The sequence below is a fragment of the Alligator sinensis genome, unplaced genomic scaffold (assembly GCF_000455745.1).
Source record: "Alligator sinensis unplaced genomic scaffold, ASM45574v1 scaffold210_2, whole genome shotgun sequence".
NCBI lineage: Eukaryota > Metazoa > Chordata > Crocodylia > Alligatoridae > Alligator > Alligator sinensis.
In genome coordinates, this window is record NW_005841946.1 from 2368264 (window position 1) to 2387516 (window position 19253).

Sequence of the window (19253 nt, forward strand, 5' to 3'; positions counted from 1 at the left end):
GGGGGGAATGAGTGCCTGTCTCTTCTGGTCCCCAAATCAACTAAAATCCCCAGCCATATGTCCAATTTTTCTTGTACAGTCTGAAGTTTGGAAGGGTTCTCCTACGGTTTTCTTTTGTCACAAGAGATTTCCAGGACACCCAAAACTTTCTGCTTTTTTTTTTTTTTTTAACTCCAGTCAGAACATCTGTTTTCTTTAAAGACATGGAGCTGCAGCCGGTACAGTCTGTTCTACATTTACCAAGACCACAAAGAAGGACAGTTTGCTGTGATAAACAGCGCTCAGAGCTACGAGATTTGTCAAAGGAGCATAGAGAGCATCCCAGCAGTTCTTCTGCTCAGGGTGTGTTAAAGATGCTTGTATTTCAGGGCAAAGCTGACTAAGCAGCAAATGATTTGCAGCACAACATTTTGTTTGAGGGTGCGAGGAAAATTTACCACGCAAAAGCACAACAAATGCCAACTGTATGCAAGCCATCTGTTCCCAGGAAAAGCCCTGCACTGCAAGCATGCGTCCAGCTCAGCCTCAAGCCTGAAAGTGGCTGGAGTAATGTCAGACATGCTCCCCCTTTTATTTTTAAAGAAAAAAAAATGCACTTTTGCCCCATGCAAACATTGCAGCACACCAAAAAGTATCACTACAAAAGGGACCCAACTTTCATTTTGCAAAATATGTCAACTTTGTAGTGACCGAAGTTATAATTAGAGATGCTCCCTAACAGGAGACCGAGGGAGTTGGGAATTATGAGATGGGCCCTCAGAGAACAGCTAGGACAGTGGTTCTCAACTGTTTTGGACCCAAGGTATCTTCCACAGTGTTTGTGAATTGAGTGGCACCCAATTCCAAAAATGAATTGATAGATCACAGCGCTTACTTCCTTGCAGAGGGGCCCAGCAGTGAGGATGGGAGATCAGCCAGGCAGGGAGAAACCTGAGCCCACACTTATATGCTTAGTTTAGCTGCTTATCTACTAACACCCCACTCACACCTCCCGGGACCCTTCAAGGGATCTGATGGCACCCTGGTTGAGAATCGCTGAGCTAGGAGTTCGAGAGAGCCACGCAAAGGGTCCGCAGAGGCTTGCTTACTGCTCCACAACTAAAATGTGTTGTTTAGTTCAGTTCATTCACGTCTCCCTGTGTTTACTGAACCTAGTGATCACCACACACTGGACCTCAAATTTGCCACTAACCAGAGCCCCTACCGTAGTACCTCCAGCCTGCGTCTCACACACAAGGAAAACCAGGCGGACTGTGCACGTGGTGACTGCAAAATCTGCAGAAGCGTTTGAAAGTGGCATCCCCATGCTGGCATCGCCCAGGAAATACCTTGTGGACAATGTTGGCGCCACCTTATTTAAACCTTCATTTCAAACGCTAACTTCATAATAAGTGGAACAAAACTGTGTAAAAACATTTCCCACTCTAATCCCAGGCTGATCCCTCCGGCACGGCCTTCTTTTGTAATTACATCCCTTTGTGATCTCATTCTCATGCCTTGTATTGTGACCCATACAATAATCAGCTCCCTTTGTCTCTCCTTAATCCTTTTAAACTTCCTTCTTGTCTCTGCACTCCCATAAATGCTCCCATTATCTGGGTTCAGCGGCTCTTCTACCACCCCACAACTCCAAGGGAGTTTTGCAGGTTAACGGCACTGAATGCAGGCGAGGCAGGGAGGCCGCCAGCATAAGAACGTGGCTGCTTTAAATAAAAAAACCCTCCCCAAGTCCTTCTGCAGCCACGTGTAGCTTAGCGGGCAGAACAACTCGCAGGCATGTGTGAACACCAGGCCTTTTTTTGCAAATGACCTTGAGCCCCTTGCCCTGGAGGTCAAAGAGACTGGCACTTTTGAGCGGGAGCCTCAGGGCCTGGGGAGAGAAGCTGCTGCTGTTGTCTGTAACAGCTCTGAGAAATCAATGCTGAGAACATACGTAACATCTGCCTTGCCCAGGCTATCAATCCTCACCTCCTGCCAGCAGGGTAAGTGCTAAGTACACACAGGCACAGTGGGATGGAAGAAAGGGGCTGGGGGTGGGGAGAACAGAAGGGGGAAACGTCTGCCGAAATAAGGGAGTAACAGGGTATCTGGAGGGCGGCTCAAGCTAGATGGCAACACAGGTCCATCTGCACCGTAGACCATGGGCAACCACATGCCCTGCAAGCCGGGATCTCAGTGCCCAACTCCCCACAACAGCAGAGCCAGCGCTGTCAGGAAACCCACCCAGCATTAAGCCATGCACCGTCCTTTGCACACTCTCCCTCTCTTTTAATACCATCAGCTCACACCATGAAAATTGCTAGCATCAGGCTGGGTACGTGTGGCGCCTGACCCGAGACCCAGTTGGATGGTGGTTTCCAATTAGCAGAAACTGCTTGTTATCGAGTGATATAATCAATGGGTCCTATCGCATGAGCTGGGCTGTGATTTATGATCACACAGGGCACCTCCATTAAATGATGGTGCTGGCAAAAAAAGAAAAAGGCTGGGAATGCTGAGAAACAACATGCTGGCCCACAGGCAAGCCCTTGGCAAACAAAACGGGGCGGAAGCTAGGGCTGCAGCTATGCTATATGTCATAGGGCTATCAGGCTCTTCCGCAGGGCACTGAAAGCAGGAAAGCCCCAGCCAGCACAGCACATGTGTAACAGAGTGGAAATACAACTTGATCCTGTTCCATGCACCACTGTCTGCATCTGGATGGGACAGGGCTGTACGACCAAGGCTACCCAGCAGGGAGGGCTCCACTGTGGCCACCCACCCCTTAGACCCGCTTGGGGTTGCACTGGGTGACCCCTCAAAGTCCAACCTAACTGTCATTCTGTTCTTACCTGCGCGGGCAGGTGGGTAGGAATAGGCCTTGCTCCACTAGCCCACGTATTTGTGTATCCAAGGGAAGCTGCTCTTTCCCTGGAACAAGTGGGAAGTGGGGAGGAATTTGTTGCCTGGGATAGGATTTGCCCCTCAGTTGCTGTATGAGCTCCATCTGGCCTCTCACGTGGCTTTACCAAGCATAAAAGCAGGGACACAACACGCAAAACCATCCCCTGTCATGATCATTAACAATAGTAACTCATGAGTATAAGGAACTGTCCTCCCTAGATCTCTGATCCCAAAGACATTGCAAATGTCCAACCTGTTGCAAAGGAGCTGCCCACTTCTACTGAGCACAGTTAGAGGAACAGGCCCAGAGAGGGGACGTGACTGCTTCAAGGTCACCCCGCGGATCCATTTTGGAGCAAGCCTCCAGCCTCCCAAACCAGGCCCACACACAGAAAGATGCAGCTGTTTTTAAACCCCACATCTGAAGACTTGGAGGAGGAAAGGAGATTTAGCATGAAAGGAACAATAACAGGCAGGATCTAAGCACCTTGAAGCAGCTTTTCCGAGGACAAATTAAAGATCTTTAATGCTGTTCTATGCCAGCATGTCTAAACAAGGATCTCCCTTTCCCCATGCTGGCCATGGATCTATGAAAGCCAGAGAGAGAGATCCACCGAGAAGCATTTAAATATTGTCCATGCTCCATGCCTCTGAAGAAGCATATAACCATGGAATGATTTTTAATTAAGACAACTGGGAGCCATACAAAAATAAATTATAAAACTGTTGTTATAGGGGAAAATATCTGTAATCAATAACCTAATCGGATTGTGAAAGAACATATTGCACACTATGACCTTTCAACGCTGTTGCATGGGTTTGAACAAACACCAAAAAGGCAGCTGAAAAGGTCCCAGATGAAGACACCCCAGGAAATATGTTAGTAGGACAGAAGCATCAAAGGCTTGCATTTAGTTTAATCATACATGTACTTCACGGATGCTTGTACTTATTCAAAACTAGTGTACAGTACAAAAATACTGTACACAGGCATTTTAACTTGTGCTCTGAAAAGCCCTGTGAGAAGAAGAAGCCAGTTTCTGTCCTCTGTGGAGTAACATATAGCCTGGGGTTTTGATGACAATGCATAGCCTCCCTCTTACACTTTTAACTGAGGAAAACCAATCACTCCACCCCCCAGAGGTAGGCAAAAAAGCACTATTCTGCTCCATTTAACAGACAGAGAAACTGAGGTGGAGAGTTGAAATGGCTGGGCCCAGACTGCAGGACTAGTCGATGTGAGCACTGGGGTTAGGATCCCTAGCCAATTCAGGGTTCCTCATTCCCATTTTATGCGAAAGCCCCTTTTCTCAGCATTAAGGCATAGCAGCACATGCAAATTACTGTGTCACCCAGGTCTCTAGACCTTGTCCATCTGCCCAGCAGCCTCCAAATCCAACGTCAAGAACCTCAAAGGAGCTGCTCCCAAGCAGTTGAGCACTGAGGACCCTGTGTTATATATACGTCATCCCTGACCAGGGTATTCTTACAGTCAAATTTTACCCACCACCAGTGCCTGGAAGAAAATTTGAAACATAAAAATATGATATCCGGCAACATTTCCTGAATGCAAACATGTACATTCCACGGAGCTGAGAAGATTATATTCCAAGCAATAATACAAAGCCAGGGTCTGTAATGATGATATGAGACTAACGGCATTCCGTTGAACCCCGTGAAAAGTATAGTAGAGCTCTCTAGGGGCTCCGCTTTGTCAGATTCCTTTTACTTCTCAGCAGTGCGGCCTTGATCAACTTTCATGATTTTTGTTTGTGAAAGGTTTTTATTTCTCTCTCACTTTTTTGTTCACATGTCAGCATCAGAGTGAAGGGCAGATCTGCAGGGGGACTGGGATTTAGCCCCTAAGACATTATTTACTCTATTTCATCAGGGAGGTGGGGAGAGGGGTGGATAAAATACACATTTTCAGCCTTAAAGGAACATGCTGCCTGCTTGCACTCAGGCCGACGGACTCAAAGCTCACAAGATTCAGAGCCCCCACCACCAGGCAGGGAGAAGCCATTTCTGTGCTTGGTGCATGATGTGGGGAAGCTGACTGAAGGCTGATATTACCAACCCCTCTGAGCATGAGCAGGAAGTGTTTTTGCTTCGCGTCTGTACAGCACCAACCACATGACCTTCCCTCTCTGCAATCAGGACCCACGAGCAAAATCATTGCCCAAAAAATGATCCATGAGGCTGCCGCTATGGGAGTCCAGTGGAAAAGATGGCCCAGCAATGTCCAACCTGCTATGAGAAGGGGTCTTGTGGTAGGACTCAGTGTATCAGGGTTCAGATCTCCCACCTTGGGAGAGTCACCTCATCTTTCTGTGCCAGAGCTCATCCAGCTACAAAGCAGGGAAGGGGGTAACAATCCTTTTCACTTGCCCTTGTTTCTGTTTCCTGTGTATAGACAAAGATCTTTGGGGCCCAGCACATATACCGCAGGCCACACCTACTGGCCCCCAGACTCACCTTCAGCCCTCACGCACTACTGCAGCTCAGAGGGTTTGTCCATGTTTCGACCACACCTGGAAAGAAGTTCTCTCCAGTCTGTAACTCACCTTCACCAAGGAGGTGCCAGCATGCCCAAACCGGGGGATTTGGATTCCCCACAGCTCCAAACAAAGTTCCGGTTTTGGTCCACTGGCAAACGTTATCATTGATTATCAAGCTGTCAGATGGTTGGGGTGTTTCCGCTGACCTGGGTTCCAAAAGAACCGAGGCACCGAGCCACAAGGCAATAAATCGCCACCAGGCCCAGGACAGGCCCCTGCACCCACTGATGTCTGCAGGTGCTTCCCAATGTCCTTAATGAGAGAAGAGCCAGAACACACTTGGCCTCCACTAGCAGTCAGAGAGTCTTTCCCCCTTGATCTCTCCAGTGGCAGAACAGGGCTGGGGAGAACAGCTGTCACTGCGGTTTCCAGAGAGGACTGAACCCTGGGCCTCTACAATGAGAGCAGAAAACTTAAGCCCCTTAGCTGGCACCTCTAGACTTTCTCCTCTGTAAATCCAGCTCACCAGGGAACACATCATACACACTGAACAGTAGAGTACAAGAGCCTGTGATTTTTACTGTGCCCATGTTGTCAGCCCTCTGCAGGGCAATCCTGGGCAAATGGTTCCTGTTAAGCGTCAGGAAACTGCTGCGCGAGGCAGGTGGAAGACAGAGTATTCTGCATGTGGCTTTGTGGCATATGGCAAAGAAGCGTGAGAGAGCCGTGCCCAACGCCAGACGACAGCCTGAAGGAGCTTCAAAGCAATTAGTTTCCATTGCGATTTACGTTGAAATATGATTGCAAAAGGAGATGCTACTTGGGGGGACATGGGAACTGAGCAGCACTGTTCAGCAATGATCTGCTATCCCACAGGTGATCCCTCTGGCTCTCACGTCTCCTGTTTGCAGATCCGAGCAATCTGAGGCTCTGCTTGCATGTCAGCCACCTCCCAGCTCATAAATGACAAAACTACTCACCAAAAGTGCTCTAAGGTTTATCACCGGGAGACTTGACGAGTTAAAGATCCAGCTGCTCCTCTGGCATAGGCCCAAACTCTGTGATTCTTGAATAATGGCATTGCTTACGGAAAAGCTGGGTTTTCAGCAGCCATCCCAAGCTTTCAGGGATTGTTATATACAAGCAGGGCAGAGTCCCTTCTCAGGGCTGCCAGCCACCCAATTCCACTGCCCAGAAGGGAGGAAAGGATTTCAACGATCAGTGTTTCAGGGGCAGCAGGGCCAACTGTGGACCTTCTGAGGCATGCTGCCTGGCGCTCTCACCCTGTCCCTTAGTAGATGCCAAAGGTGTTCACAAACACAATGGATGTGGTTTGAAAGAAATCATCATCTCTCCAAAGGGGCTGTGGGTCTCTTTCAATAGCTCTATTTTTTTCCCTACGGGGCCAGCACCTGGCAGTGCCCCCTGCCCACTTCACGTCCTCGTCCCCAGGACTGGGCCAAGCCATGCTGTATATTTCAATGGCACCTAGCTGAACTCCACATGCCCCCCTGGGTGGCATGCAGGCAATCTGCAGCCAAAAAAACATGCCCTCCCCCCATTCTGTGCAAACCACAGATACATACACTGCTCCAGATGTCGTTAGCTGCTACCGGGGCTAGGGCAGACCTCAAAATCACAACCAGACAGACAATTAAAACCACGGCACTCAGGAAAAAACGAGCAACAAGGGCAGCGGTTCTCAACGCCGTGGGATAACCGCGATCTGTTCAGAGCACTGCAACAGGACACAGAATCACTGTCCCAGGGCCTGCTCCATCATTTATTTTCCTCCGTTCTTATTTTTTTTTTTTTGAAATTTCATTCACTCTTTGACATTTCCATTTTTCTCCCGCCAGCTCCCACAACAGACCATCTGTCTTGTGTTGTTAGCTTTGCCCCCAAAGGCAACAATACACTGCAGAGTAAATAAGACTCACGGCCTCCCCATTACCTGCCTTCAATAACCAAATGAAAGACAGAAACTGTGACCTTCACCAGGACTTTGCCGGGGGATGGGGAAGTGCCGCTGCCTGAGCCGTCCCAAGCAGGGTGGAGAGTCAGTGCGGCTTCAGACCATGGCACAGAGGGGCCGGGAATGATGGAATAGCCTCCGTGTGACTTAATGCAACGCACTCCTTCGGGACAGGGGATTTGCTACTGTGAGGTCTCTGTATTTTTCTCCTCCCAAGAAAGGGTCGATTAGCTTCCCTTTCATTTAAGCACCATTCCTCTGAATATTAGATTGCCGCCTCTGCTCCACACTCCTCTCTCTCTCACTCCATCCTCCCTCCCCACCCAGCCAAGTGTCCACACAAGGGCAGCCACCTTGCACGCAAGTCTGCAACTTTCTTCCCACCCCCACAGAGAAGAGCTGTAAGATGAGTCTCCATCTTTAGATGTGGAATCTCCACCTTGGGGGTATTTAAGGCCCAGGTAAGACAAAACCTTGGCTGGGATGATCTAGCTGGGGCTGGTCCTGCTTTGAACAGGGGGCTGAATTAGATGTGATCTCCTGAGGTCCCTCCCAACCCTCATTTTCTATGATTCAATGAGTCACATTGCTGTGCAGGTTCTCAAAAGCAGGGAGGCTGGGCTGGATTCACCCTGGTCACACCTCCCAGCTCCAGCTAAACCCCTCCCAGATTTCACGGGTGGAGAGTAAATTTAAGCTCTAAAAACCCATCAGCTCTTCAGGGACAGAGTTGCAAGGGCAGGCACATGCAAAAATCAACAACCCAGTCCTGATGCACGCTGGCTCTCCAACCTGCCTGAGCCCCAGGTACCTCCCCCTGATTTGTGGCCCTCAGCTCTTGGTAGACCATTGGCTATGCCTCCAGCCAGCTGGCAGAACTCATGCACACACTTGAACACAGCCAGTCAAAGACCCCTCATACTGATCCCCCAGCTCTGCCAGGGCACAGACACCCAGACAGGCCAAGCCCAACACTTACTTGCTGCCTGAATCCTGGCCTTCCGGCTAACCACCAGGCCGTAGCGGTTCTGAGCCATGCAGTCGTACTCTCCCTCGTCAGACGAGCCATCCCCCCGGAGCTTCTGGAAGTGGGAGACGTAGAGCGACCCGTTGGCCAGCATGAAGGTGTTCTCACTGTCCACAACCATCGCCCCGTTCTTCCTCCACGTGATGGCGATGGGCTGGATTCCTTCCACCTGGCAGTAGAGTATCAGGGGCTTCTCTTGGACGGCTATGTCATCGCTGGGCTCCACAACAAAGGCCAGCTCCGTGGAAAGACCGAAATCTGGAAGGCAAAGAGAGGTGCCAAGGAAGTCAGTGATTCATCTCTCTGGGGCTCCCTGGCTAAGGTTTCAGCAACACCGGGGCCCAACAAGCAGATGGACTCATCGGTGTGCGAGCGCCTCACTCAGGCACTGGTGTCTCCTGGGTCATAAAGGCTCGTTCACCTCATGGCCCCTGAAGGAGGAGGGAAGAGGACAGGGATGGACGGATGGCTAAGTGAATGGCTACTGGAGTCAGCAAGGAACGGCCCACAGGACACAACCAGACACAGCTCCCTCAAGGCATTGAAACAGATGGGAATCTGCTGTCTGATAAGGCTTGGGAAACCTCAGCCACTCTGCAACTGCCACCAGGGAACAGGCCATTCATACCCAGTGGGCATTGCCCAGATAGTTGGCAGCAACTGTTCTCCTCCTCTGCCAAGACATATCTCCTCCTCTCTCCTCTAGCCATAAAGAAATGGCCATGCTACCCCACTGTGGCTTGCTCATGACCCGGCCTGGCTGGGTCACATGCCCCTGCTTTGGGCTGTATTACTTCTAGGATCTTAGGAGTGGAAGCCCCTTGTTCTGCAGAGGGGGAGGCTGAGTGCTGTTACCACCTAGCGCATGTGCCAATGTGTTGCATCGGTCTGCTTCATGTCACAGCAGTCAAGTGATGCTGCTATTAAATTCTTAATGAAGAGCAAGTTAAGCACAGCAATGTTAACTCGCAGCCTTACAGAGCAGAAACACAAAGGGCCTTGTGAAAGCCAATTATGCTAAACGATGTCTACGGAAGATCAGTTAATGTACAATTTACTCTAACAATAGGCCAACCCAGGCTTCGCACCATATAGATACATACTAATTTTTCCCCTTTGCCAACAGAACGTCTAAACACTGCATCCTTTGTATTTTCTGCTTCATTTAGTCCAGCACACCTTTTTTAGGGTATAATTTGCAAGGTGGCTTTGATTATAGACTTGAAGGGAAGGTGGGAATAGGCCTGCAATTTAAAGATTAGCCTAAAATAAAAGTTTATCAGCTGACCTGAAATGAAAAAGGTGACCAAGGAAGGTGTGAAAATGTGAAGGGTGTGAATGCCTGGATGGGAAAGAATCTAGTAAAGTGGTGGAGAGGAGGGATAGGTCCAGGGCACTGAGAAAAAGAACAGAAATAAGCTAAATGTCAGGAACTCTCCCCAAGGGTGCCATGAGAGCCTACATTTTGGACATGCCTTCAGACACAATTAGAGGTGAAGTCAAGAACAATCCTGTATTCCCAGGAAAGGACAAGATCAACAGTGTCTCTTCTATCTGCCATTTCTAGGATTCATGGACCAGAACAGCCCTTCCTAAGCTGTGTTTGTAACACAACTGGAGCCCATCCATGTGCCAAGTGGGGGAAAACTTCCCCATCTTGCTCATTCAACTCCCTTCTTGCTCCATCTGTTGTGAAAAGGAGTTCTCGTGGCTTTTAGTGGCGACCATGCAGGGGACTCTATGGACTGCTTGAATAATAGCTCCATGCAGCCTCGCATTACAAATTAAATGACAAAAGTCACTGAAAAATTAGACCAGATCTAGGTAACATTTCTTTGGTAACTGGCTCCCTTCAGATCTGCCTGCAGTTCCTCTAGTGCAAGGGAAGGAAAGAGGATGCGGTGTGATCTAGTATAATGCCGCCAGGAAGCACAGACAGGACCGTTTTCTGTGGCCTGTCACCATCATGAATGATCAATCTCCATTCCTCAAATCCTGGAAGCATGGGACAGGTTTCCAGTGATATTAATCAACCGGGCCAGCATTTAATCAGCAACATCCTGAACAGGCAGAGTCAGCAAAGCACAGAACGCACTAAACCCAGCCCCCACCGAAACCATGAGCAAAACTCCCACTGACTCGCAAGGAAGCAGGAAAAAGAGGCAGCAGCAGCTATAGGTCCTCGCTCATAAGCCTCAGCTCTGCCCAGGAAGGGCAGCATCTAGGATGAAGAGGCATGTTCAGCCTCCATGATCTAGCAGGACCACTGCCGTGAAATCCCTGGACCCAAACATGACCCTACAGTCACGCTCATAGATATCAGAGTAGCGACCAAGTCAACTTCATTGGTGACTTCCCACTTACCATCCTCTCTAGCTAGTGCTATAGAACCAGTGATGGCAACCACTGGCTCCAACCCCTACATAAAGCAGGGGAACACCTAATCATCTACCCCAGGTCAAGCACAAACCATTAGCCCAACCAGCTGTGAAGATGTCAGCCCAGCTGGCTCAGTCTATGAGAACATGGAGCATTCACTTGTCAGAAAGAAGCGCACCACCACGGCATCGAGTCACTGTAATCCACCAGGCCCTATGCACTCAATTAGTTTCCTCCTGGCTACAGAACAGATAATAGGAAAATGAAGGGAGAGGGCAATTTTGTTCAGTTGGATAAAGATACACAGGCCAGCTGCTAGCATGGTACGAGAGCCGACCTTAGGAAAAACAGCACCTGGGGTGAACGTGTATATTGGTGCCACCCCCGCCCCCAACAGTGCCCAGCCTGGCTCCTCCTGGGCAGTGGCTGGAGGCAGGGGGCAGGCTGGGCTGGGCACCACTTCTTCTGCCTGGAGCAGGGATTGGCCAGGGCAGGGGGATAGCGCTGCTGCGAGCACAGGCTGCTCACTCATGTGTGCGCACGTGCCTGACTGCAGCACCCTGGGCGGTCGCCCATCCATCCCCAAGGCCAGCTCTGCTTGGTACCCAGGGAGCTCCCAATCATCCCGAATGGCAATGAACTCCAGAAGTAATCACAGAATCAGAGAAAAGTGGGGCTGGAAGGGCCCTCCACGGGTCATCTAGTCCAACCCCCTGCCTGAGGCAGGATCATCCCTGTCCAAACCATCCTTCATAAATCCACTGTCTAACCTCTTAGCAAATAGGAAATACACTACCAAGTCCTCATGGGCAGCAGTTCTCACTCCTTGGAATAATCCAAAAAGGGGGTTTCATTATTAAAATGGCTGACCCACTCAACAGATTCCCAAATCCATCGTATAAAGTGCTGCAGGAATTTGAAATTCTGCCATCAGATGGCTGGATGGAGTTCACAGCAGCTTTGTACGTGCATTTGTGAACCAAACAGAGCTCCACTGGGTAGGTCTAATATGGAGAGAGAATCCTTTTGGAGCACTGGACACTTATGGCCTGATCCTAAAGTAGCTCTTCCTCTCACCCGCAGGCTCCGAGGGGACTGGTCCTTCCTGAGCACTGGTTAATAGAACTAGACCCTGGTGGAGAGCTTGCATGGAAACCCAGCCACATCTTACCCTGTATCCACTGCAATGGTCTAACCCAGAACAGGAGCCTGTTGCACTCCTCACAGCATGCAGTGCACAGCCCTTTTTATGTCTTTTTTTCTGCTCCTTAAAAACAAATACGGAAAGATGACAGAAAGGTCCTATCTCTAAATAAAATGCCTGTCCTTTCTACTTTGCAAGCCCTGGTGCATCTGCTTCTCTCTCTCTCCTTTTTTAAACCTCTCACCCCTTTCTACAGCAGCTCAAATTAGATTACGGGGGATAAGCACGGGGTGTAACTCGAGAAGAGGCAGATGGACAGAGCAGACAAAGGCGCGGGGTTGCTGCGCAGCAGGTCAAAGGTGCTGCTGTAGAGGTATGAGCATGCACACAAAACAGGCAGACTCCATTTAGCAGCAGGCACCTAAAGTGACCCATGGTTTTTTCCACCATTTTATTAACCCATTAAGCGTCTTAAAATGTCAGGCTCTCCTCATCCACTGCGGTGATCTATCGGCCTCTCCAACTTCTGTTTATGAGACAGCCCCGGGGTTAAAGTACAGCCAGCACAAACCATCAATTAAGTTGCCGTGAAAAGTCAGGAACTGGAGGAATGCTCTGCATTTTTCTAGAGGGGGCCGTCATCGAAACAGCATCGAACACAATCTCTGCAGAGACTGAGACCCCAATCTCTGCAGCAGCTGGTAAGCTGTTCTATCATTTTAAAAAAGAATAGTAATAATACAGACTCTTACTCATTCAGCTTCCCCACTGAGTTTAGTGGGAATCTGGCCTGAGTAAAGATCGCAGTGTTTGACCCAAGAGGCAATCACTGGGGAAAAAAAAAAACCTAATGAAATAAATTCCCCATATCCCCCCTTTATTCTGGCATAAAATAGCTTATTATTATATGTACAATAAAGAGAAGAATCAACATAATTACATACCCTTCCCCACAATGGCTGTCATTATAATAACCATCATTAGAGGCTGTGATTGGGAATAATCATGTTTACCTCCATAAACATTCTGCCCGGATCTTCGTTCTAAGGCTGCTTGAGCAGGAAGATGGATGGGGCTCCTGATTAAACCTGTTGCTCTTAGGCAAGAGCTGGCTCGGGCTACTGTCTCCTGCTCCATGCCAGGCTGGAGGCACCCCAGGGTAGGACACAACCTCCAGACACCTCCACCCCACCCCAATTCCTCCTTGCTTTACAGGCAGATTTGTCCTAGCAGCCATGGAATCTGCTCTGTTTTATCTGTGCTGCCTGGCACTTCAAGGTCAGCGTAGCTCTCTACCAACCCCAAGAAATGGCAGACATACCAGCTGCTTGTTGGAAGATGGATGATAAGAGTGGTTAGAGTGCCAGCCTGGGACTCTCTGCTCTGGCACAAGGTTCCTACATACCCCCAGCTAGGCCAGATATTTCAAAAGCCTATTGCAGCACTTTGTGGGTTTCCAAAGGAACCTAAGCACTACATTCTCATTTGAAGCACCCCCATTCCCCTGGCCACAGTCCCCTCTTTATAAAATGGGGATAGCTCTGACCTCTCTCTGGTGGTACCAACCACAGACACCAGGGACCAACAGACTCTTGCAGAGGCTACTTAACCTCAAGCTTCCAGCAGAGAAGAGAGGCAAGACAGCCTGCTGTTATCTATGGACCACGCTGCACGGCCTCATGGGATCCGCGCAGTGCACGTGTTGAAAACTGCTGATGCCCCATAAATTAACAAGTTGGGGAGGCACTTGGATAAGCAGCTGAAGTACAGAGTTAGGCTCCTGCATACTCCAGGGTGTAAGGAGAAAGAGTCTTGCTCCTTCAGCCCCTGAGCAGATGTGCAGCGCAAAGCCCAGTAGCACCCCTTGTGAAGACAGGCACAGGGTCTTTGTGGAATGTGGCAGTACTAGCATGGCTCAAAAGCTGGAGGGACTGGCTTTCACCCAGCCAAAGCATCTATGGAAGACGGCCTAATTCTGCTTGGTTCTCAAAGCCAATGCAACAGAGCCCCTTGGGCGACTAAGGGTTATTAGGCATGATGGCCCAGGAGAACCCTTTCAGTCCTTTGGTTCTGAGTGTGTGGACATTTTGCCTCAATAAAGGGCAAAAGATCCAAGGCCCTGCCTTGCTTACTTATATAAGCAATCAGGATCCACAAGGGACAGGGCTGTGCTCTCCCCTGCAAGCGTTCAGGGATACTTTATTTCCTGAGTAGTCCTATGGTCACTCAAGGGCAGTATGCTCTGGCTGCCGACAGCCTGATCTAACGTATGCTTGGCCGAGGCACCTATGGGGGAGAGATGCCCCTGAGAGCAAGGGACCCTGAAAGCCCTTGCTTTGTCTCTGACAATCCTCTGAAGTCCACCTGTCTTGAGACATGCTGGAAATTCAAGTTTTTGAGGATGTCTGTGGGATTACTTGCATGTCCCTTGCATGAAGGCACAGATTTACAAAGACTTTGGGGCTGGTCCTCAGAGACCTCCCTTATCAGGCTCCAGATCCGGAAGGCAAATTCCAAACTTTGAGCTCAAGTTTTCGCCAGGACACTCAAGAGCCCTGGAAGGATGATGTTCGCGCTGGAATGTCCCCCATGGGACAAAGGAGGGTTTACTGTAGAGGTCAGCATGGACGCACGGGAAAAGAAGGTAGATGTGCAGCAAGGAGGTAATTTAAGAGGGGGGGAAATGTAAAATCTGTCGCAGAGTTTCTCACCCTTTTTAGACTCAAGATGCCCCTCATTGGACTCGAGGCCCTCTCAGAAAATGTCAGCTCTTCGTTTTCACTCTTTTTTGGGCTACGGAAAAATACTAAAGCGATTCTTCTTTTGCAACAAACTCAGAAAAACCACAACAGGGCAGGTTGTTTTTAACACTATGGTTTCCTACTTGAAATCTCTGGGTTCATCTTGTCCATCATATTTGCACACCTGCTACTAACACTGTGTGGCAACCTGCAGGACCCCTGAAAGGAGTCTGAGGGACCCCGGGGTGCTGGGGGACCCTGGTTGAGAACCACTGCTCTAGCTGCCCTTGAGACGTCCATTCAATGCAAGGGGGAAAATAAACCTCATTTTCTAATCAAAGGCAATCTATAAAACTGGTTAATTAATTGGGGGGGAGGGAGGGGAGGCTATTATTCAGGCTCACACATTCATTAGACAAGTCTAATGGCAAGTCCTAACACACCTGTCCAATCCGTGCTGAGTATCACACTTGAGCTCATCCCAGCCAAAGTCCTGCAAAGGAGGGATTTATGACAACGACTCCTCGATCTAGCGTGTGTTTTGCAGTCACTGCGTGCAGGATAGAAAACATTTCTCAATTTCTCCCCGGCAGCCAGCTTGACTTATTCGTCAAAGGGACTGGGTGTTGTTTAGCCAATTAAACAAATGCTTGTCGTAACTCCAACTGTCTGTGCTCTGGAATCTGTAAAGGGGAAAATTGCTTTACCTCCTATTACCAGGGGAGAAAAAAAAGTATTATTAGCACTGACACAAAGGCCAAGAGAAAATGACTGGAGTGCTCATTCTGCAAGTCCCCCTTTGAGAAACAGTTAACATCTTCCTGAACAATATGATCTGTGACAGTGTGTATGACTACTGAACAAAAAACAAACCCAACTCCTCATATATTGATCACGCCACAAGGCATGCTGAGAGAAACCAATTATTACCAGTGCTTTTGAACTCCCAGATTTACGTAGTGTAGAGAGCAGGAGAGAGTTCTGAATTAATAAAAAGCCTAAAACACCTTGAAGTGCCTTTATTTTTTTTATTTTTTTAGAGTTTTATTTTGTTGCTGTGGTTGAACGCTGTTTGTGATTCCTTTTGGAAGCTTCAAAAGAACTTTTTCTTCCACTGATTTTTCTCTTGCCACTTAGTAAACATTGTTTTTGGGTTCTCCACCCCCAACCCCCCAATCCTGCTTTCAAAAAAGCTCCAATTAAAATGGCTTATTTTACACCTATTAATATTATTATTATTATTATTATTATTCCTGGAACTCATCCAAGCCACATCTCACAGCAGGGCCCTGTAGTTCTGGGCCCTGTGCAAATACATAGTGAGAAATCATCCCTCCCCTGAAGAATTTATATTCTAAACAAGACAAAGCAAGTATTAGCATTATTCCCATTCCACAGATAAAGACAATGAGGCTCAGATTCAGTTACTTGCCCAAGGTCACACAGGAAGTCAGTAGCAGAGCCAAGTGATGAAAGGTGGCCCAGTCCATCTCAGGTCCTCCAGGCCTCACCCTGCCCCTTCTTCCACTGCTCGCTAGAGGAGGAGCTACCCATACCGCACAACAGGAATTCTCCAGGCCAAATCTCTGAACAACTTACAGCAACCAGGCAGCACTTCCACAACACAGTGCAAACCCCGTGGGACTGGAAGGACTGACCAAATGTCTTACTGAAAATATGGGACCTGGCAGTGGCTACTCCCAACATGCACAGACATATCTCCAGGAATTGCCCCTGCATAAGCCAAGGGTAGCAAAGCAATAAAGTAAGCCCACACACTCCTAACGCAGACAGAGCTGCTACTGAGGTCAATACAGATTCTACCCAAGTATGGAGGGAGTGTGGGATGAAGGACCAGGCTCCCCTGCAAGAGACTGCCCCCAAATGAATGTCCAGTTGTTATCTGGACCATTTCCAGCCAGCAAACATGAAATACAGCTACAGGTGAAGAATAGGGAGGAAGCATTCAGGACACCAAAGTTCTGTGAAAAAATAGCTGCAGCCATCGGGAGTCTGCACTGGAAGGATGATGATCCAGGGCTAAGGTACCTGTCTCAGGACTCAACAAGAGCAGAGTCCTATTATCCTGGGTGCTCTGCAGGTGCCCAACCTCCTGCCCCAGTGAAATGCAGCCTAAACAGACAAGGCAGACAAAGGTAAAGTGAGAACTGACCTGCCCAACACAGCAGCTCCTCCTGCGGTGTGCAATGCAGCCCAGAGCAATCAGATGCACCCCAAGGCTGCTCTAACAGTGCACAGGGAAATGGCCCCGTGCACAGCAGCATCCACTCCAACTTGCACTCTGTAACTTGCTATGATTCTGCCCATAAAACTTTGACCTGTAACTTCCATCTAACTCCTTTAGACACAGGTCTTTGAGAACCCCCCGCCCTTCATTCATAGGTTAATGAATGGAATACACCCACCTACTCCCAACAACTGAATGCTTCAAAGGAAGCAAAGACTCCCAAGCCCTTTAAAATACAACCACACTCATCAACCTCTCAGAAAGCAAGTTGTCTACTGCTTCCAAAGCAGAGTGGGTGAAGGGAAGGTCCACCCTTCTCCTCCTCCATATCTGGGAACATCCTCTATCCTATTTTACGCTCATCAGTGCTGCTGGGCCAGCTATATTGGCCAGAAGAGTCCCTGTTCCAGAGGCTGCTGTGACCCCAGCTTGTCTCCATCACTTGCATATTCTGCACTTAACAGCAGAAAATGTGGAGAAAGCACACGGCACTCTTGCCACCCAACCACCGTATTGCGCAAACCTGAAGGCCTTGCTGCAGCCATACAGCTGCTCCTGAAACATGAAACACTGCAAGGGCCGCCAGAAGGCTCCCAAACCATTTAAAGGGGTAACACTCCCTTGCTTTACCCCGCACCTGGAAACAACCAACCTCACTTTAGGATCAAGCCATCTTTTTATTGTATTATGTCTATCTTTTTTTTTTTTTTTTTTTTTTTTGCTTTTTATCCTTTTTCTCTCCTTGGCCCCCATTCTTCCTTCAAGCCAATTTTTTATCTTGATTTTGACCTCTCCCCAGTCTTCACCTTGTTCCCCTCCTCTATCCTTGAGGAAAGGGCCCAGAAGAGAGGGGCTCCTTGCCTTCCAAACACAGCAAAGTCAATAGCACTACGTGGTAGGTTGGCATTTCCTTCCTCTCCAAAAACACAAGGGTCGTCGCAAGCCTGCATCTGAGCCCAGTCGAACATCTATGAAAAGGGAACCTTCCTCACTGGCTGCCAGAGGAGGTGGTCATACCTCCTAGCTTAACTGTAGACAGGAACTGCCCAGCACGGGCACCTAAACTCATCAGCACTTTGCATTGGCAATAATTCTGGGGTCTCAGTGGTGGGTCACTTCTTTCTTGGGCTTCTCCAGCATGGACCCAGCAAGTGCCACCTACAGTGGAGAGCCCCACATCCTCTATGCACAACATCCCAGGTATGTGGTGCTTCACACAGGGAATGAAAATTGGGACCATCCACAAAGAGGAGGACCATATCGCAGTTTGCATGAGGTCTGAGCAACAGGGGCAAGCCAGAAGGAACAGAGAGGAATCCTTACCGGGGACTAACAGGCCTCAAAGGTCCTGCTCTTGCCTGACAGCCTGTGACATCTAAAGCCAGCACCCAAGGTCTCCCTGCATCCTGAACTCAACAGCTAATGAATGCTGCCTATGCTACAGACAAGGCTGGAGGCTGGGGAAGGTGAGCTAAGGCAAGGTCTCTGGGAGGGGAGCACCTTTAGATATTCATATCATTTCCGGGGCAGGCTGCACTAGCCTCTTCCACGCCCTCCAATTCCCTTTGCCTCATCACATCCCACTCCACACCTGAAAATGAATGGAGATAAATCAGGTGCTCCGTTATACTGAGAAGCAGTAAAGTACTGGAGAGCACAGGATCAGTAACAGGTCCCCATCAGGGGCCATCTGTTCAGTGGGCCACATGCTAGAGTTTCCGAAAAAGCGGCACTCTCTGCTTTCATCCTCACTCTTGGCTCAGAGCAGCCAAGATCCCTTTGGCAAAAGCACTGGTTTAAAGCGGGGGGGGGAGGAAAAAACAAAGTCCGGCCCTTTGTCTTACGATTAGCTTCGTGAAAACAATGAGCAAAACTGAAACGAATCCTTTCCTCTGCTATGAAACTCCGGTTTTAAATTACCAAAGCTGGAGTAGGTCTGGATTGTTAAGTGACTCGGCTCCATGGAGCGGAGGTTGCGATGGAACAGCGACATCTGATCTAACAGCAGCCCCAGACGGGCAGGCTATGCGCTTTCTTCAAGCTGTCAGCCCACTTGCCTCTCTTCTTTTAAAGTGCAATTATTGACATGTTCACCTCCTTAACCATCAGGTTTATATGCTTGCCAAGGACTCCTGAACACGTGTAAACAATTATTTTTATTTTCCTGCAAAAACCAAAACGTTACATATTCTTTTGGATAAAATGACTGGGTAGGTTTTCATGAGCCCTGCTCCATAATTTATTAGTTTGTAAACTCTGTAAAACTAAAAAGCTCCAGTAAAAGTTCAAATGCTTTAGTGATTTCAAAGCAACCTCAATCGACTCTTCCTCCTTTCCCAATATTTGGATTTAGGCTCG

General features: G+C 48.8%; 1 protein-coding gene across 1 annotated transcript in view; it reads right to left on the reverse strand.

Annotated features, from left to right (window-relative positions):
* IGDCC3 (immunoglobulin superfamily DCC subclass member 3) overlaps window positions 1-18888 on the reverse strand; it is a 166399-nt gene extending 147511 nt beyond the window's left edge. The window contains exons 1-2 of the mRNA XM_025199553.1: window positions 18816-18888; window positions 8336-8641 (exon numbers count right to left, since the gene is read on the reverse strand). Of these exons, the coding sequence (XP_025055338.1) occupies window positions 8336-8641; window positions 18816-18888 (379 nt within the window). The remainder of the gene's footprint in view (window positions 1-8335; window positions 8642-18815) is intronic.
* Between the last annotated feature and the right edge of the window lie 365 nt (window positions 18889-19253).